Source organism: Canis lupus, chromosome 13, assembly GCF_003254725.2.
Source record: "Canis lupus dingo isolate Sandy chromosome 13, ASM325472v2, whole genome shotgun sequence".
Lineage (NCBI taxonomy): Eukaryota > Metazoa > Chordata > Mammalia > Carnivora > Canidae > Canis > Canis lupus.
In genome coordinates this window covers 42836222-42857829 of record NC_064255.1, presented here as the reverse complement: position 1 = coordinate 42857829, position 21608 = coordinate 42836222, and the positions used below count along the sequence as shown (strand labels likewise).

At 39.1% G+C, this 21608-nt stretch overlaps 1 protein-coding gene across 20 annotated transcripts in view; it reads left to right on the top strand.

The window, feature by feature from the left end:
• The window catches only part of GABRA2 (gamma-aminobutyric acid type A receptor subunit alpha2), a 162431-nt gene that overhangs the window by 31537 nt on the left and 109286 nt on the right, over positions 1-21608 (top strand). For 18 of the 20 annotated variants that reach the window (XR_007401660.1, XR_004813025.2, XR_004812824.2 and 15 more), the window contains one exon: positions 19855-19922. The exons of 1 other annotated variant lie outside the window; for it this stretch is intronic. Coding sequence is in view for 12 of the 19 variants with exons in the window: in XM_025435663.3 (XP_025291448.1) it covers positions 19855-19922 (68 nt within the window). In the remaining 7 variants the exon portion in view is untranslated. Of the gene's footprint in view, positions 1-2948; positions 3173-19854; positions 19923-21608 lie in introns of those variants that run through there. One more of the 20 variants, XM_025435665.3, reaches the window with a different exon arrangement.

The following is a 21608-nucleotide window of genomic DNA, read 5'->3' as shown; positions in this document are numbered from 1 at the left end:
TTTGTCCCTGATTGTCCTGTGACAATCTCTGCAGACCCAGTGTTCCTGTAAATCTCGGTGATTTAGATATGCAGATTCTGGATCCCTCAAAGGCATACTTATTCCCATACAGCTGCCACCAAGCCCTGTAATTGCCTGATAAACATCAAGGAGAGGAGCTGTTCACTGCCACCAATCTGGGAAGCTGGAAAGCAGTGGCCGCTTCCGCTGAGGGTTTGCTGAACCCCCCAGATAATTGCAAGGACGCGCTGTGCCTGGGCAGGAGTGTGAAGCAGCAGCAGCAGCAGCAGCTGTGGCAAACGGGTTCTTGAATGGGAGATTTGCAGCAAGTCGGAAAATCGACTGGCAGACCGGCTTGGGCAGATTGGTAGGGAAGGACTGGACAGGGTAAAATCAGAGGTCTTGGGAGAGGAGCTCAGGAGCTGAGCCAAGGAAAGGGGATTTTGAGTTTTGGAGGAAGGATGATTCAGGTTCTATGAGGAGCCTAGGAGGACAGGGGTGGAAGACATTGATTTCAGGAGCTCAGAGGGTGAATTTGGAAGGAAGGGGGAGGTACGCTTCCCTGAGGATGGAGGTGGGCTGGGCACTGTGGGCTACAATCCAGCTAGGGATTAGCAGGGTCAGCAGGTGGGAGCCCTAGGTCAAGCAAGAGATGCCACACTGCAGCAGGCTCAGTGAAGCTGGAGATGAGGACCCGGGACTCTTGGAAGAGGTAAATCCATCAGTGCCATTATGACAATAATGGAAGCGAGATGTGAGCAGAGCTCCTGGAACCACATTTAGTTCCAAGCGGTGTGATGAGCTGATGGAGCATATATTTAGAAAGAACCTTTGAGAGTCTTACTGTTGAACCGCCATCCTAATGGACCTAGTTCTATTTTAAAGTAATGCATAAAATTATAAATAAATGAAAACAAGGCAGGAAACTCGTAGCATATCCGACTGTGATGGAGTTTCTTTCAATAGTGCTCTGGTGGTGCTGTGCCCAGCAAAGTCCTGATTATTTGCGGGTTCTTGTGCTCCGGGGGCATATTTGGCAGCGGGAAAGTCAGGAATCCTTCGTGTTTAAATGAGCTACCCTGCAGGAAGTGCTAAAGCAAATGCTTTGTACACGTAACAATTCTTCTCTTATTTTCTTTAATTTAATAATAACTTTGACTTTAAAAAGAAATTTTGAGAATCCATTTAAGAAAAGTTATTTGCAGTTAGAGGGTCTACTGGGGAGAAAATAGAGCAGAGCCTGACCCCAAAGGATATATTATCTCTTCACTGAGCTTGTGAAGGAAGGGACAACTGCTGTTTAAGGCACCATTTAGAAAGACAATCTGTTGCAGTATTTTTAAAGCATGATGGATGTTTAATCCTCAAAAATAGTGTTTAGCGCCTTGAAATGCTAGGAGTCTATTGACTGCTGTACGTTGGTCCGTATTTATACTCTTAAGAAGTGAACAGTTGCAGTTATAAGGACTATTCAGGTTAAGAAAATATGGACAAAAAAAAAAGGAAGCAAGAAATGGGGATTGAAGCCTTTAATATAAATTGCCAGCACTGATATGAGTCACCAGGCAAATGAGAAAGAAAGTGAAGTGTTGGCGTGGGTGGAGGGTGCCTCCGAAGGGAGTAGACCAGGATATTTTTATCAGAATGCACATATTAAGAGTCTACTCAGTTGATGGCTGCCTGTAAGGTATGTATAAAGTGAGTTAGCGTGTGTAATTATATCCAGGCTTCTCCTCCTCCAAGGAATTTTGGAGTCTAAGACTCGAGTGGTGCCGGGTCTGACATAGATAGGGCAAAAGTGGATAATAGCAACTTCAGATGTGAAATGAGCTAATGTGCTCGAGAGGGACAAGTCCAGGTACTGTGTTGGTCAGAGATCAAGAACAGAGGTCAAGCATTTGGGGAATTTAGGGGCAATTCCCAGGAGAAAATGGAGAATCAACACACGATGAAATGAATTAAAAGGATAACCAATTAAAATTCGCACATGTTCCTTGTGTTTTTCTTGCCTTTTTCTATAAAATTCCCATAAAACAACAACAACAACAACAACACTCGTCTCTTCTTTTGAAAATTTTTGTAAATTAGGATTAGACTCTGGGAATATCCTGAGGCTTGATAATTACTTTCTGCTTCCCCGTCTCCCAAGCTTAAATCCTTTCCTACACCTAACAGAACTCATGATTATGCAGAACTGTGTAGTGAATCAAGTTGCTATTTTCAGCAAGTCACGGTGCTAACGTCCAAAGTCTTAGAGTTGGACATGAGTTTCGATCCTGGCTGTGCCACGTACCTGCTGTGTAACCTTGGGCAAGTAACAGACTTTTCTAAATGTCAGTTTCTGCATTTGCCAGAGGAGGAATAGTACCTACCCCACAGGGTTTTGTGAGAGGAGGCAAGGTAATGAGTGCAAAATACTTAGCACAGCATTCGCATACAGTAGGCATTCAGTAAAAGATGGCTTATCTTTAATATGTTCTTTCTTAGATTTATTCATTTATTTAATTAGTCTTCCCTGGGCAGCATGTATTGCCAGCAGCTGCTTTAATCCATTGGAACACATCAGTGAACAGAACAGGCTCCTGCTCCTAAGTCTACATCTTTGCAAGTGGAGCAGAAATAAATAAGCATAGTAAATAAGCATAATATATAGTCTGGCTGTAAGTGATGAATACTAGGGTGAAAATAAAAATTAATAAAAGAGCAGGGGCATGAATAGTGGGGAAACTGAGAGTCAGAGAGCGTGCTCCAGTTTATACAGGATTGTCCGTACTGGCCACATTGAGATGTTGACATTTCCAGGAGGATTTAAAGAAGGTTGAAGGAGTCCCTTCACGTGGACAGCTGGGAAGGAGCATTTTAGGATGGGGAAGGATGAAAGCGCGCCTAGAGCAAGGAGGCCAAGTTGATGGAAGAGGAAATTAGTAGGAGATGAAGTTAGCTATGGGATGGAGGTGATGGGCGCATTACGTAGGGCTTTGTTGCCATTGCATAAGCCTTGGCTTTTACTTTGTGTGGAATGGGTAATTATTTCAGCATTCCAAGCAGAAGCGTGACAAGATTCCATCTTCTTACGTTTCATAAGATCCACTCTGCATGATGTGATGAAAGTAGATTGTTCAAGGGCAAGGATGGAAGCTGGGAGGCCAGTTAAGAGGGCAATGTTATCCAGGTGAGAGACAGAGATGGCTTGGCCCACCGTGGTAGCAGTAGAGATCGTGACAGGTGGTAGGATGTGGGGTATGTTTTGATGAGAGGGCCAACAGATTTCCTCACGGATGGATGTGGGTATGGAAAATGGAAGCCAAGGAGAATTACAAGGTCTTGTCCTTAGCATCAAGAACGGTTGTAGTCAGTATAATAGTTATGATCTTACAGTCTGTGGCTTCTTGTTTTATAGACTTGAAAAGGAACAGTGAACTCGCTCGTGCTTTTTGCATCCTCCACAGCCCTGTGCAAATGATATGCACAAAGTTGGTGCTGAGTAAATAATTAGTGAACCTTTGAGGGGTATGGGGACAACTTGTGCACAGAGAAAACAACAGGCAGGAAAAAATAGTAAGGCCCCTCAGAGAAAACTTCTCTCCTTTACAGCTTGATCTAGGTCCAGCCCTGACTATTCACGCCCCCCCAACGCCCCCCATCAAATTGTCTGATCCAGGCACTTTGCTCCAGACATTCTCTGGAATCAGTACAGATGCCTGCTGCCTTCTTGATCACAGAAAATAGTCTCCCTTGTTAAGAGCCTGAGTAGTGATCTGGCCTCATAGTTTTCTGGCCACAAAGAGACAAGTACTAAGCCTGGAAATGGACACTGGATGAAATTACCTGACTGGATAAGCCCCCAAAAAAGTCTGAATTTCCTCTTACATGGGCAAAAAGGGGAATTCAGTTCTTCTCTTTATGTGGTGATATATTCTTAGGAACTAAAGAGAACTGCCCAGTATTTTCTGGAAATGATGTATTTCATTCCTGCTTTGGATTTATATTCTCGTGAACATTTACAGATGGGACACATAAAAACTTTCACACTGAGAGGAGAAGCAAACATTATTTCTGGGAGGACCAGAGGAAAAATAAATTATGTAGCTCACTTACTATTTCTGTTTTGTCATCGTAATCAGTGAGTCACAAATATAAGCAGAATGTTGAAGCTCAACAGTTGTAAATAGAGTTCAGAAATGTAGTGTCAGTTCCAAACAGGAGAGCCAGTGGGGGGGGGGGGGGGGAGGAGGTATCAAGGCACAAATGAGATACCTTGACTTAGCTCTAACTGTCCCTGTCCCTGTAAACGGGAGGGGTTTTATCGCAGGAGGTGCGAAGGCTCATTGGTCAGTGATTCTCTGCCCTTCCAGCCAAGGGCTGACGACCCACTTCTGAGCTCAGTGAAGGCCAACCTGGGGTGAATCTCTCTGATCTGTTAGTTGGGGTTGTACCGTAGCTGCCTTTACCATCTGGGGAGTGTAAACGGCAGTTTAAAGGACGGCCAGGAATGACCAAGATAAGTAGGGTCAACGGTGGGAATCGCCTTCTGGTAAAATCCCAAACGTGTTGACTCACAAATGTGTATAGCAGATACTTTCATAGGAGGTGGTGCTGGAATCTGAACTTAGGATGGGGGGAAAATGAACTGTTTGTAACACGGTATCGGGGCAGCGAAGGAAGAAGGATTACACTTAAGTGCAAATGAAAGAGGGATAAAGCTACTCGAATATTTACACTGAAATATCTCATGTGAGAGATGTGATCAGAGCTGGGAAATTAGGTGCTTTACACTGATAAATAGTAAATCCAGTCGTGATTTCAAGAGTGGTCTGTAGTTTGCTGCTTTTGAAAAGTCAGTTTTTCATGCCTAAGTCTTGAATGTTCTTACAGATTTATCTCTTCAAATATTCTGACTTTGAAATTTCTGATTGCAAAAAAAAAAAAATGGTATGTCTACATTTTCTTTTAGTAGCAGTTGTCTAAAATAAAAAAAATATTTTTTCGTTCTGAAAAAAATGTGTAGACATAACTGGGATTCAGGGACAGGTCTAGAACAGATCAAAGAGGAGACGATGTTGCGAATCGCAAAGAATGATAGATTTTTGGAACTTGAATTAAATTAAAATGAGCATTTCCTGACCACACCTATGTGTAATATCCAAAGCGATTTTACAAGACCCCCCAGAAAATTCTGTCATTTTAATTTCACAGGTAACTTTTTAAAATCCTTTCACTTCTCTCTTGTATCTAGTGAATCTTTTCTGTTCCGTTCCTTCTGTCCCAGATTTGAGATTCAAATCTCATTTTGAGGTTCGACTCCTATGCTGTAGTCTACTTTCTTAGGTTTGTCTCCCCAGGTAAAAATCAAGGTTTCCTAAAATTCCACCAAAGGCACCTATTTATTACAAGTATAAGTTATTTAGTAAAGGGAATAGCTACGCCCCCTTGTTTCTTCTTAGCTTGCAACTGTGAGTCTCTGGAATAAAATAAGTTGAAGTGATGACAGAGAAAGATTCTGAGGCCAAAAGATAGATAAATAAATAAATGAATGAATGAATGAATGAATGAATAGAAGCATGCTTTGTGGATAAAAGGATGGCATACAAAGCCTTCGTGAATCCCCAACTCTGAGTTCGGTGCCACTTCTCTCTCCCTACCATCACCCACTTCCAACCTTCTCACACCACAACGGTACGGTTGGTGATTTTTGCCATTTATGCACACTTCTATTTGTTTCTTTTCCTTCCAAGACCACAATGGTTGCATACCATGTTCCTTGTCTTTTACCTAAGTGAATTACCTAGCGTAACAGGCACTTGAATATGTTTTACTTTGAAGGAAGAAAAACAGGACAAAAGAGAGAAGAAAGAAAATTCATTTCTCCATTTCTCCATGTCCTTCTGCATGTAGCTGTTGTTAGAAGCTCCAGATTTAAGCTAGAGTGATGTGTCTTTCGATTTAAGTAAGGGGAAGTTCAACACCAAAATTTGTACATAGATATATGTCCACACACACGCATACATATAGCACATGTTAAAATATATTTCCTTATTATTTCTTTATTTTTATTATTTATATATTATATATTACAGATGTGTAATAAATGTATAATGGTATGATTATACTGGCACTACTGAAGATACCGAACAGTCTTAAACTAAAGGAGAAATCCTTGTATTTTTGAATAACGTTTTATTATAGTAGTTATAAGAATGAGATGTAAGCTAGAGAAAAATGTTTCAGTGCAGCTCTGTGCCATATTAGCTACTGAATTTAGATGAGTGATAAATTGAATATGATTATTATATGCTTCATAGGATGATCATAAAAATAATTTTAAATTTATATATAAATATATATAAATATATATAAATAAATGTAAATAGTAAATATATATAAATAAATATAAATATAAATAGTAAATATATATAAATAAATATAAATTTATATATATAAATATAAATTTACATATATATAAATTTAACCTAGTCCAGGCTACAGTATATACAATAAATGCTTAATAGGCAGCAAGTTTCTTTTATTATTACACAATGGGAATTCAACAGATAGGACAAGTCTTAAAGGTTGCTCCATAAGTTTTTAAAAGCTCCTAATTACAGGTTAAGTGTAATCATAACATTTTCTAGTGCTTATGCCTTCAGGAAATAGCATCCAGTGATAGGTGGTAAAGTTAATTACTTTAGGAGATTTCTCTTTTCCTTCTCTACTACTTTAAGTCAAATTTATTTTTAAAAAGAAAAATGATACTATCATCAAATTAGAATATCAAAAAGCTCTGTTACAAGTACAGTTTCTTTTAAGGCTGATCCAGGAGATTTAGGGAAAGATAGCAGTGGTTTTTTTTTTTTTTTTAAAGATTTTATTTATTTATTCATGATAGTCACAGAGAGAGAGAGAGAGGCAGAGACACAGGCAGAGGGAGAAGCAGGCTCCATGCACCGGAGCCCAATGTGGGATTCGATCCCGGGTCTCCAGGATCGCGCCCTGGGCCAAAGGCAGGCGCCAAACCGCTGCGCCACCCAGGGATCCCTGATAGCAGTGGTTAGTAATATCGCCAACAAGGCTCCCCGTGCGTTTATCTCTGGAATGTTGTAGATGAGAAATGTTGTAATTTTAAGTGTGAGAACTGCATCCTACTTGAAAAAAAAGCAATTCTAATTAATACTTTTAGCATCTAAATCTAAAACTTTGCCTTAAGATTTTTCCATGTATGATTAATATAATTCAGGAATTTTACCACCATCATAATACTACTACATGTAATTTATTTCAGATTATCTAACATATAAAGATAATACTTGATTAATTTCAAGTATTGAAATTAAATTAAATTAAATTTCAAGTATTATCTTGATGATTTCATATTTAAGTGTGTCAGGATTCGTACGGCTGTATGCTTGATCATAATCTGCTATCCGCTAGAGTTGAACAAGAAGATCAAAATGAATCTCCTACTTAAGCCATATTTCTAAAGAAAACATAAACTACATGATAGCAAACAGCGAATGATAAATGATTGTTCTTAGGATGTTGCTTTATATCATTTTGTGATTATCTGTGATGCTTCATGTTACTCATATAAAGCAAAGTGCTGGGAGCTTTTGAGTGGAGGGACACAGGACCGTCTGATACCTTCTCATGCATTAAAAGTTACAAGGTGATTTGATTATTTCATTTCAGGCAGTAGTAACATCTGGAACCAACAGAAAGAGTAGTTAAATTCTTGAGGGATGGCAAGGACAGCTTCACAGGGGATTTGTGGTCTGAGCTTTTTTTTTTAAGAACAGGGATTAATTGAGAGGACACTCGATATAGAGGAAAGAACAAGTGTAAAAAAGACAAAAGAAATGAAGGAGAGTGACATGGAGTGTTGTATGGCTGAGGCGTGCTTTATGGAACAGCGTTGGACCAGGATGGAAATACGGACAAAGATCACGAAGAGTCTTATGTGTCCTGCTGTAATCTTCAAACTTGATCTGTAGGCAAAGGAGAGTCGTGGAGAAAAAGTTTGACCAGATGATCAAGAAGAAATATCACATGATTTCCACTTAGAATGAGACTCCAGCAGTATCATGGAAGGTAGATGGGAATTGGCAAGATGGGAGACAGGAAGACTGAAAGAGGCCATTCCAAAGGTCGTTGCCAGTGAGAATGGAGGGGAAAGGAGAATTCGAGAAACTTGTAGTAGGCAATGCAATTGAAAGAGCCTGGTGAGCGACTAAAATGTAAAATATGAGTAAGAAGGTCAGAGTGAGTCTAAGAGTTCGACAGCTGACATAGTGCCTTTTAGCAAGACTAGAAATAGGCATAATTTTGAATATTTGAGAGTCATGTTCAATATGAGCTTTTGAAATCGTTTGGATTGTATTTTCCAAGCGTTATACTAGAATTACATTAAAATGCTTCCCTTCTGTGAAATAGTAAAGAAAGAACAGAAAAGTCCTTTTGCAAGGTGAACGTTATTTTGCTGTTGACAGCAGTATTCTGCGGGGATGGTGAAAAGGTCGTAAAAGAGAGTCAATTAGCACGCTTTAACTTACGTACCTTTTTATAATAAAGACATGAATATGGTAAGTTTTTTTGATCCCTTGCTATTAGCAATATAAATGGGTCATATTTCTTAGTGCATTAAGAATTCTCAATTCATGTTGACATAAAGTAGTTCATGGTCTTAAAAAGATAAAAGTGTATCCTTATTATGTATTAGATATGAGAATCCTTTCTTATTAATATGCATTTGGGGAGCAAAATGTGAATTTATACGGGCATTGTTTCTATTTTTAAATTCCCCCGAGTTAGTTGTTCATCTGGTTTCTATGAGTACTTAGAGAACAACTAATAAACTCCAAGTTCCTAACTCAGGAATGCTAGATTTGGAATAGCCTGTGCCCAGACTGATATATGGACTCTGAGGGTTCTAGCGTTTCCCATGTGCTCTAGAGGTCATCTTTTACAGTTTGAAGGGGGATGGGGTCACTAGGATCTCCTCACTAGAATCTAGCCTGAAGTAATAGAAGGGTGATATCTTTGAGTACATCTTCAGTCTTTTGCTTGTCAGAGGCCCAGGTTGAGCATGTAGCAATTGCCTGATGAAACATCACCTTGAGGAACATAAATTGCTGCTGGTACCCCATACAACTTCCCTTTGGAAACATTCTCTCCCTAGTCTGTCGGGCTGTGGATGTCTCTGGACTGCACTTAGTAAACCCTTAGGAGCTATTTGTTAATGAGGCCAAATGGCCCCACCAACCTGATGGGAATCAGTTTCCCCTTCCCTTTCCTATTTGATTTCTTTCCGTAGGGCTTTGGGGAGAGAATTATGTCTTCAGTTCCCTCACCAGAGTAAGCTGAATCATGAGATAGTGAAGAAAGGCATTTCAAAGAGAGAGGGGCACTACGGATATATTACCTGGTGACAGTTCTAGGGGCCAGAATAGCCCCAAACCCTAAGAGGGATAGATAAAACCTGCAGTAATTTGAACTCAAATTCATTTGTAACCCATAATCAATGACTGTCATGAGAAGATGTACTTAGTCCATTCTTTAAGGACTTTTTGTATCCCCTTCATAAGCATTTAGTCATCTTGATTCTTGTTCAGGATTCTTTTTTTTTTTTTTCCCTCATTCAGGATTCTTAAATGAGCTATACTTTTAAAATTAATCTATTTACAGGAACAGGGAAAAAAAATCAAAGTAAACAAAACTACAAGAACAAACAACATACAAAGAAGCAACAACTAAAAAGCACCAGAAATCTTACTCTGAGAGGAAATTCCATATATTTTAATATATGGCGATATTTCACATTTCCAGATCATCACAAAAAGTCGACGACCACGATGTAGAACTATAGTGAAAGAATGATTGTACGGAAACACAGTACATACTGATTTTATTATTGTTCTTATTCCTTCCTACTTTTATAGGCACTTTGCTGACCATTCAAATGCAGCCTTGTACATGTTCTCCATTCCTTTTTATCAGACTTGTATTGGGTGCCTGCTGGGAGGATGGCATTGGGCAAGGTGCAACAATTCCTTTGTGGTACAATGCCAACAAATTGCATTAGCAGATTCAAAGTTTTCGGCTTTTGGTAGGGAACACTAAGTGCCGCGTACACAAAAGTCACTTAATAAGTATTTGTTGACTTTAGCAAAACTAGATGATGACAAATGGCACATGTAGGTGTTATGGGAATCATCCCAGGAAGCAGAATGTTCTTTGTTGTTGGTGAGAGAGCTAAAGCAAAACACAGCAATGACTAACCCATTTTAAAAGATATGCGTGACATGCTATTTATGATACTCGATAAGCAAAGATTAGGATCCTGATCCTCTCGAAGGGATGTCATCCACAGCTTGATTTTGCTCTCAGTATTGCAAGTTCATGTCCTTCTTAATATCACTGTTAATATCCGAATTACAGGGGTAAAAAGACAGTACCGCTTATTGCTTGGGTAGTTCGCTCCAGTGAATACAATTAGTATCTTTCCTGTGCTTTTAATTATTATCATTTTTTTCTTCTTAGGGTAACTGAATAACGTCTGCATTCAGCTTTGGTTTCTCTCAGACGCACCTTTGAGATACGCATTAGCTTCAGAAGTGGTACCGGGAGGCCCTGGAAGAGGCGATGGCTAGGTGGCACAGGGCAGGGAGGGGAGCCCGAGCAGGCTGCAGGGTACTGCTGGGGAGGCTGGGTTTGGTCTCCCCTCCCTCTGAGGTCCTCTAGGAAGTGGTGTGGGACATGCCTTCGAGTGGTGCTCCCTGAGGAGGAGAGAAGGCCGAGTTGTATCTCCTCCCCACTCCCATGGGTCATTGATGGATGGTTGTTCCCGGAGACAGAAGCTTCTCTGCACGTCTGGTCTGCACGTCCTGCTGCCCTGCGCGGCTGGGGAAGGCCCCAGGCGGAGGATCCAGGGGATTCCAGCAGAACCCTGGGGCACGGAGGGCGGTGGTGCTTGTCAAGGCTGGGGGGACAAAGACTTGGCAGCAGCTGGGCTGTTGGTCTTCGTGGACGTAGGCGGTGTTAGGTGTTGTCCATATAATCGTTTCAATATCAGACGTGTTACCTGAAATCATTGTCTGTTACATTAAGGAGTGATGGACGGGTATTTTGCACGGCACTTGAAATTCCTCTCCTCTCCAGGATCTTCCCTAACTTTCCAGGCACCAGACCTAAAAAGCTCCTTCCGTTTCTTCCCCACTCTCCCTTGTCACTCAATACAGCGCAGGGCACGCCGTCCCTTGCCGCCCCACAGGTGCCGGTGGCTTCCTCGCTGTGAGCCCCGTCTGCTTACCCAGGGCTGGGCCTCCACCCGGATCTTTCCTGTCCACCCCGGCGCTCCATCCGCATTGCCCATGTGCTCAAACGTCTTCCACCTTAAACAAGCAAACACAGAACCTCACCTCCTTCTGTTGCTAGAGCTCTCTTCACCCTCACGGTTAAACTTCTCCAGTTGTTTCAAATCACTCTAAGCCCTTTCCTCTTGTCCCCCTTCTCTCGCACCCCCCTGGCCTCTGCGCATCTTCTTTCTTGCACCAATGGCTCGCAGGTCTCCAAGCACAGTGGGGATTGCAGACCTCACATTGCTTGATCCCTCAGCAGAAGCGACTGCCCATCACTCTCTTCTTCATAAGGCCTTAAATTGCCTTTGTAACACTCTTAAAAAAAAAAAAAAGATGTATTTATTTATTTGAGAGAGAGCATGAGCAGGAGAGGCAGAGGGACAGGGAGAGGGAGATTTCAGTCTGAGCACTGAACACAGGGCCCCACATGGGTCTTGATGTCACCACCTTGAGTTCACGACCCTGCGATCATGACCTGAGTTGAAATCAAGAGTTGAATGCTTAACCAAATGAGCCAGCCAGGCTCCCCACCTTTATAACGTTCTTATCGTTAGCCTTTGGGACACCATATTCTCCTCTACTTTTGATTCCACTACTCTGCTGGACTCTCCTTCCTGGCTAATTTCCTGGCTCATGTTCTTTTATGAGGGTTTTTTTTTTTTTTTTTTTTTTAAAGTTTGTGCCTCTTAATCCCCTTTTTCTATTTTGCTCATCCCTCCACCCACCTTCCCTCTGGCAACCACCAGTTTTTCCTCTGTATTTGAAAGTCTGTTAGGATTTGTTTGTTCATTTTGTTTTTTAGATTCCATGTATAAATGAAATCGTACAGTATTTGTCTTTTTGTGTCTGACCTATTTCACTTAGCATAATACCTTCTAGGTCCATCCATGTGATTGCAAATGGCAAGATCTTTCTTTTTTATATATGAATAATATTCTATCATATGTGTGTGAGTATATGTATATATATACATACATATATATAGAAAGTTGAATGGATAAAGACGATACACACCACAACTACACAACTACTTTATCCGTTCATCTATCTATTGATGGGCACTTGGGTTGCTTCCCTATCTTGGCTGTTGTAAATAATGCTGCTATGATCCTACAGAAATCCTGAGGGGGAATATATTTGTTTTGCATTTGTCTGACATCAAGTTAAATAACCTAGATGAAATGGACAGCTTCATAGAAAGATTCAAACCACCAAAACTAACTCAAAACGAAATAGAAAATCTAAATAAACTTATATGAGAAAAGAGAGATAATTAATAATGATATTAAACATTTGTCAAAGCAAATCATAGGTTTATATGGATTCACTGATGAATCTTACTAAATATTTATAAGAGTTAACACCAATACTTCATAAATTCTCCTTAAATAAAGAAGAGAATGCTTCTCAGCACGTTCTATTAGTCTAGTATTACTCTGATACTAAAGTGAGACAAAGACATTGTAAGAAAGGAAAACCGCAGACTAATATCCCTTGTGAACATAGTTTTGCATACAAACGCTCAAGAAAATACTAAGAAATTAAATCCAGCAACATAGAAAAAGCTATTCACCCAAACCAAGTGAGTCTTATTCCAGGGATGCAAATTGTTTTAATGCATGAAAATAAATTGGTGTAACATAATCATATTTATAGAAAAAAGGGCAAATGATTTGTGAGCATATGCGTATTTCATAAAAAGTATATGGCAAAATCCAACTTATTCATCAGTTAAAAAAAAAACCACACCTCCCTATAGACTAGGAATAGAAGGGATTCCATTTATATGAAACGTCCAGATTACGCCAATCCGTAGACTCAGAAGCTGAAATATTTGTTCTCAGAGCCTGGAAGGAGGGAGGTTAGGGAATCTGTGCAGGGTTTCTCTCTGATGATAAAAATGTTCTAACGCTAGATAGTAGTGATGTACAACTCTATCCTAAAAACCACTGAATTGTACACTTTAAAAAGAGTATGTTTTATATGATGTGAATTATATCTCAGGGAAGGTATTATTAAAAAAAATAAACTATTTGGGTGGATGAGCGGAAGCACTGTTACTATAGAGATGATGGTAGCTTTCACAGTAGTAACGTAGAAGAGGTGAGAAGTTGTTGGATTATAGATATCTGGTTGGAGAGCCAGCCAGACTTCCTGTTGCAGACAGAGAATTTGTGAATGAAACCAAGATCTGTGGCCCAGAGCATTGGAACAACAGTCAGATACCACAGGGAATGTCATTAGTGTGATGGGTTTTGGAGAGAAAAAAAATCATTTTTGTTTGGCATATGATAAGTTTGAGAAACTTGTCAGGTAGCCATGTGGAAATGTCAGCTGGACGGTTACATCTAGGAGTCTAGACTTTAGAAGACAGCTCTGACTTAAAATAGAATTTCAGAAGTCCTTGACTACATGGAATAAATCATCAAGAAGTATAAATAAAGAAGACCAAGAACTGAACGTTGGGACGATCCAATATTAACAAGATGTTGGCACAGGAGTAAGGCAACCAGTAAGGCTGGAATAAAATCAAGAGATTGGGTTGCTGCAGAAATCAAGTGAAGAAAGTGTTTCCAGGAGAGGGAGTCTTTTCTTACACGTTCTCAGAGCATATTATCCTGTCAGTAAGTGGGTATTTATTTGATTTTGCGTAGTATCTCTCTTCACCAGGCTACAGCATTATGAGAGCAGAGGCTATGTCTATCGAAACTGACTCTGAACTAAGAGTGATCATTCATTCGTTGACTTGACAAAAAATTATCAATGTTGTCAGAGATTTTTCTGTGCGGGGTTTTTACTTTTCTGAGCAAAAGTCCCTGTCTTCATGGAGCTTAACTTCTAGAGGGTGAATGTAGACCAGAACTCTCTGTGATGATGGGAATGTTCATCTTGGCTATCCATTGCGGTAGCAATAGTGACAGGTGGATAAAATATGGCTGGTATATAGGAGGAACCAGGTATTTTATTTTAACTAATTGAAATTAAATTCAAATAGCCACATGTGGCTCGTGTCTACCCTATTAGTAGATATTAAGCAGCAAACAGTAAACATGGCAAGTCAATGAACATACAAAGCCAGGGAGAAATGTGAAACAGTTGCACTTCAAAATAGGATTTGATAAAAATTTAGGGAGCACCTGGGTGGCTCAGTTGGTTAAATGTTCAAGTCTTGGTTTTGGCTCAGGTTGTGATCTCAGGATGGTGAGGTCGGGCTCTGCTCTCAGCACAGAGTCGGCTTGAGATGCTCTCCCTCCCTCTCTGTCCCTCTCCCATTTTCCTCCTTGCACAGGCACTCTTTTGCTCTAAAAATAAATAAAATCTTTAAAAAAAATAGAATGGTTGATGTACCCCGTTGAGGTATAATGATTTCTAAGGTTGGTCCTCTTGCATGTTTTACGTTTTTTGTTGTTTTATGCGCTTGTTCTACTGCAACTGTTCATTTCCAGGCTCTACAGATAGTTTATACCAGTCAAATAAAAGGGCCTATTTCAGCATCTTCTAATAATACTACTTTAAAAAAAAAACTCGAACTTTATTCCCTTGATTTCTACACTTTCCTTTCCTCAATATCATGTTTTCCCTTTTGCTTTGATGATTGTAACATCTTCCAAATTGGATAGATTGTCTTCAGTCTCCTCTGATTCAGTCTGCTCACTGTTATGAATATAACAACATTTCTAGTACAGTAGCCTTGCAGGTAAGATTCTCCCAGAGTCCTTCAGTCAGTGCCCTGCTGCCATGGAGAGAGAGGTCATATTCTCAACGTTGTGGCACATCAGGTCTCTTTTGATGCAAGAGATACCCTTGATACCTTTGATGCAAGGAACCTGATACCCCAGTCTTCCTACTTATCTTCCTACTGAACTATTTGCAAAGGATTTTTGGAAGTAAGTTTGGTATATATATATATATATATATATATACACACACACACACACACATATATATAATATATCAAATATATCATATATATGATATATGTATATATATAATGAATATTAGTCATCACAGAGAATGAAATCTTGGTATTTGCAGTGACACGGATGGCACTAGAATGTATTATGCTAAAAGAAGTCAATCAGAGAAAGATGGATAACGTATGATTTCCCTCATATGTGGAATTGAAGAAGCAAAACAGAAGGACACATGGAAAAAGGGGGGGGAAGGAGAGAGGGAAACAAATCACAAGAGACTTTTAATGATAGAGAACAAATTGAGGGTGGATGGGGGATGTGGGTGGAGGGGGTGGGTTAGCTGGGTACCAGTTTATTTATACAGGAGAGCACTTGTGATGATGAGCACCGGGTGTTGTATGTAAGCGATGAACCGCTGAATTCTACTCCAGAAACTGGTACTGCGCTGTATGTTGACTAAAATTTACATGACAATTTAATTTTGTTAAATACTGACTGATTATCCAATGAAGAAACATTTTTTATCAGTTAATGTGAGCCCTTCTTGAAGTTATTTTTTCATTCATTTTGGAGATCTTTCAGGGCCATTTATTATTTTTCTTTCTATCAAGTACAACTATTCAGAAGAGTACAGAGAATAGTAGGATTTATTTCATGGCCGGCTTCATCAAATCTTCATGTTTGCCAAAATTAAGGTCAGTTTTAAAAGAAGGAAAATAATAGGATACATTAGAAACCATTAGAAACCCCCTCTGTAACTGTGAAAAGGTTAGTCCCCTTTCTCTCTCTTCTATGATAGCTGCCTTTCAAATCTGGAATTGGATGATTGCTCCTAAGGATCACACCTTTTATGTTTACCACATGCAGTCCTTATTTCTCCTCAAGTACTTCTTATTAACCTCGGGGTATTTTGCCTTTGGAAAATCTGTATGGAAGATCCTCTTTTGCATATTATGCTGTTGGCATTTCTAAAACTAAGAATTTAGCTTATGAACAATTATTTTGAGGTAACTCATGGTATACATTTCTGTTAAAAGCCACTTACTGTTTGCTCAAAAGTTAAATTTTGGTTTCCACTGAAATAGGGCTTTCTCTAAATACATTCTTTCCATTTGCTTGGTTTAAGTTTCTTCACTAGTATCCTGTTCCATAGGCTTTCAGCCTCCTTCTGTCAATGGACAGTTTGGGCTCTAACTTCACCAGTGATGGTCCCCATTCAGCCATTCATGGCCATTTGTAATGTTGGTGAAATATTTGGGGGAAAAGGTAATATATTCGACATGAACTGTAATTAGAAATTATTTGTCAATCCAAACACAAAACATGTAATATGTGGCAGTCATTGTGCTGAGGACTAGCGATAGGACAGTGGACAGAGGTGACATAGTCGTCGTCTTTTCATGCATCTGAATCCTGGTTGGGGAGATGCACCAAACAAAACCCCCAAATGAGTGAAAACACATTAAGGCATGAAAATAATGGCAAATTTTAAAGAGTTTATGCAAAAATGAAGTGTCGGGGAGGAAATGAAGGAAGCCAACTTCATTATACAAGGGGTGTAGTGAACCTCTGACCTGGAGAGAGGACATTTAAATAGAGACTTAAAGGCAGGTAAGCGATCACCTCAAGGGAAGGGAGAGAAACAGTAGCCAAGGTGAAGGCTCTGAGTCCGGGCCGTGCAAGGTGGGTCCACTCAATGTGATCGGAACTCGAGAAGGTAACTCGTGGTACTTAAAGCGAAGAAGAGACTGAAGGGCCACCAGAATGTGGTCAGTCCATTTATTTACTCTGTGATGGACATCTGTCCATCAGAATATTATAACAGGCATTAGTTAGCAACACAATTCGGCCTTGCGCTAAACGCATACTGGAAAATAAAAGTTGACCAGAAGCTATTATGGATTTTTGACAAATTAGTGTCGCAAGATCCCCAAATAACCGATATTCATAAAATCTTACTTCTTCTGCTTCCTTTCCTTTCCCTTCTCTTCTCTTATGGAAAGCCAAATCATAATAAAAGATAATGTTTTGAATAGATGTGTCAAATATTTGCAGTCATCACACAAAACTATTTTACCAATTCATGTTGATTGTTGGCAACTCTATTGCAACAACCAGGAGTCCCTTTCTCAGTCTTATAGCTATTGGGTATTCATGGTCAGTGTTTGCCTTGCTGACCTTCCTTTTATTGAACTTGCTTAGCTGGAGAATATTCCTTGCAGTGCATACAGCTCTCTCACTGTGCTTATGAAGTCGATAAACCATGAAATCATTTACTTAAGGTAATTTTGCATATCTGTGTTCTGTGTCTTTAGGTGTTGCTCTTGCTGCCTAGAGCTTTGAGGGTAATCTTACATTTCTCTTTGGATTCTTAGCTGCCACTTCCCTGTAGCCACGAGGTACTGGGAACACTCTCCCTTACCCTTTACTTGCCATTCGTCATAAAGTGGATATTCTTCATGTCCTTAGCATGAATATATTCACACATTTTGTCATCTTTCTTCTCTAGTTTTGCTACTCCAGACTACAGAGAATAATTTTATCTGCCTCTCTTTGGCTGAAGACTCCCTCCCTCAATGTTTACATTTTCCTTTCCTGGAACATTTAAAATCAATATCTGTAGTGACTTAAAGTTTTATTGGATTGTTTATGGAATAGGTGTGACAATATTGATTTGGAATGAGTAAGAGGAAAAAGCAAACCAACTCGAGTCCCATTTTCATAATTCCTTTCTAATAGCACATATCATTCACGTCCAGGACCAGCTGCATGATGTGTGAGGCCTAGTCCAAGATGAAAATGCAGGGCCCTTTATTCAAAAGATAATTAAGAATTTCAAGAGAGCAAAAGCAGAACACCAAACCACGCACGGGGCTCGTCTGAGCACAGGGCTGTGTGACACCACACAAGCTGCATGCCCACGAAGCTGACCCTGTGCAGGTCTTCAGGGCAGCTGGCAGCTGAGAATTAGCTTTATGAATATATTTATTGTCCCAAATGAATGTTATGGTAAAATTTAATGAAAAAAGATTTTTGAAAGAAAATAGAATATAAAATAATAAAGTTGAATAAATACATTTATTTGGAACACTATGTTTTTGGTGCAGAGGATTATGGTGAATAGAAATATGTGGCTAATGAGAAAACACTTTTAGGTTCAAGTGTAGTATTATTGACTGTGGTTTACCCTGAGAGCTTAGGAGCCACATTGCCTGGGTTCTGAAGCCTGGCTCTATTTGCTCTACCAAGTGAGGGTCGTTGGGCGCTTTTCCTTACGTGTCTCTGTGTGCATCTGTGTGCATATGAATTGGGATGGTAACAGAATCTACCTCTAGGTCTATCATGCAGATTGTTATATTTCAAGTCATGTGAAGCATCAGCCTTCAAAGTCTGCTGTGATGTTTCAAAATCCTTGTTGCTTTTTATTTTGGCCTTAGTGGATACAATATTCCAGAATTAGTTTAATTACTCTCTCCTTCATGATTGTGAATCAGTGTCCAGTATAATATTAAAAATATTTTGTGATACTGTTTCTGTGGGATTACAAATTGGACAGAGGATGAGACATTCAGTTTGTGATGATAGAAATTAAGGATGTATTATTCACTGAGGGGGGCACTTGACAGGATGAGCACTGGGGGTGATATGCTACATGTTGGCAAATTGAACTCCAATATAAATAAATAAATAAATAAATAAATAAATAAATAAATAAATAAACAAACAAACCAATCAATCAGTCAATCAATAAGGCAGCACTCAACCAGAGGGGGAAAAAAAAAGGATGTATTATTGTTTTTTCCTATAAGTACATTGGAAGAATTTTTCTTTTTTAGTCTTTTCTTTGAGCCTTTCCACTGTCACCATTTGGCTTTTTTAAAAATCAAAGATCCAAATCACCTGGTTAAAAGAGCCATCTAGTTAATTGTGTTACAGTTAGTAAGTTATATAACTTTGAACCTAATTCAAGTCGAGCTTAATGTTTCATACATTCGTAAATACCTTTAAAGGCAAGTTTGGAAGTAATCCATTGTGATTGATGTCAGTTAACTGCTTTTATTTTTTTGTCACTGAGTGATCGTATTTATAGTAATTAACAATTCATTTCTATGCTCTATTGAGAAGATGTACTTATTGACAATCTACAAACAAAACCTCTACCGTCATGAAATACCATCTGAAATATTTAGTTAAAAATCAAATTTAGGACTATATCAAATAGTAACCCTACTAACCACACTTTATTTTTAGTACTGGTAGTAAATTTTTTATAAACTGGTTCAGTTAAGACAGATTTTGAGAAACTATTAATTCTCAGAAATATGTTTAAAACAGAATATGTCTAAATCAAGTGTAGTTTCCAAGTAAGAATGTCATAATACTTCTAGGCATTTAGCATTTAGGATTGTGAGAACCTATGAAATAATTGAGTAATACAGAAATTTTTGTTTGTAAAGGTTGAAAAGAAAGTAAAAAGCAATATTCCTAAATAACGCACAGCTTTCTAGTCATTCCATGTACTTGATACCGTCTCTTTCAGTGGCTCTCGTTATATATTATCTATATTTAATCTCTTTTTCTCATATCAGACAGTATTACTGAAGTCTTCACTAACATCTACGTGACCAGTTTTGGCCCTGTCTCAGACACAGATATGGTGAGTTTTTCATTAAACAGTATTTTTTCTTCACATTGTGTTCCCATTATATGGGGGGAGGTTAGAATAAACCAGTATTTTTAGTATTACAGAATTATGCGTCTGTCTCATGTCGAGTCCATCCAAATATTTGGAAAGTTAAGGATATTTGTTTGTTTCAGTGGAATGCTATTCCTGCTTGAGTGTTTATATTAACCCTTTACATTTTACATTCCTTACAGAGTTTGTCTACCTAGCTACAGTGTGGTAAAAAATTAGTTAAATACAAATAGTTATTTTACTGAGAATCATTTTCTAGGATTCAAGGACCTGCTTGGACTTTGATAAGTAAAATCTGTAAAGTTTATCAGACGGTCGCTTCTTAACAGAATATACTTAAGATCAGGGCTAGAAATGCAGATCTTCCATTGGCATTAAGTGAGGTGGGTCCATCTCACATTTTCTAAACACACACTGTACCTACAAGCTACATACTTAGTAGGCATATGTAAATCGATCTAAAGAAAATGAGAACTTGACATTCTCAGGTTCAATGAAATTGGTATTTATTTTTCTTTAAAATGAGATAGGTAAGAGGGAAATTGGTCTGCTGGGTTAGAAAGTTAGCAGGCTAGCAACATCATAGATAATTATTGATTAAGCATCAAAATTTTAGTAGTCCGTCTTCCATCTCTACTGCTTACTGTAGTGCTCAGTTATAGACATTTTTGTTGAAATACTTTACATTCACCTTCCTTATGACCCAGGAAATGAGAATTAGAGGAAATGCCTTTATCCTTCCTTTGCCTGGTCATCCTCCATCATGTCACCTTTCCCTCACTTCTTGCCTCTCTCCGACAACCCAAGGGTCAGGACACCAAGTTTGGCAGTTTTTCACCAGGATAAACACACAAAAACGAAGTTTTCCTTTAATGCAGACATCAGTAAACATTAGCCAATTTATTGGGACCTCTCTGCCTTTTCTTTAGGAAACAGATACGCCACGTCTATTATTTAAAAATTTTGCTTTGTCTTCCATCGCAGTCACTTCTCTGAATTCATAGTCCTTTTCTTAAATTGATTTGGATGGCTGAGAATATAAAGTGGCACAGGGGTAATGACCTCTCATTTTGGGGACATGGTTGATACCCAAACACTGGCAGGTCTTTGAAGTTCTTTCAAATTCTAATGTGAAGATTTAAGTGCTTTTTTTCCCCTCTTAACTCCAGGCCTTAACCACAATTCCACAGCAACAGAAAAAAAAGTCCTACTTTCAACATAATCCCTCCCCCTCCCTTGTAGTATCTTCTACTGTGATGGAAGAGATTAATCTGCCTCTTTCCATAGGTCAATTTTAAGTGTATGGAAACTTTAAGACATGAAAGACATATTTAGCAAGAATATGTATTCCAAACATTATTGGTTGTCTGTAAAGACAATGTATCTGTGCACTTTGTCTCAGTAGATGCTTCCAAATACTAGAAAGTCACAGTGAGAATGAGCACCTAACCTCTACGTAGAGGTGGAATTCCTCTACGTAGAGGTGGAATTCCTCTACGTGGAATCAAGGAGAGTCAGAACTTCATCTGACACTGAAAAACCAGCAAGATGTAATAAAAGATGCTCTTTTATGGTTACCGTTGGTGTCTTACTACCAGCCAAAACAGAAAGGCAAATAATATAGAACTCCAGATATCAAAGTTTTCA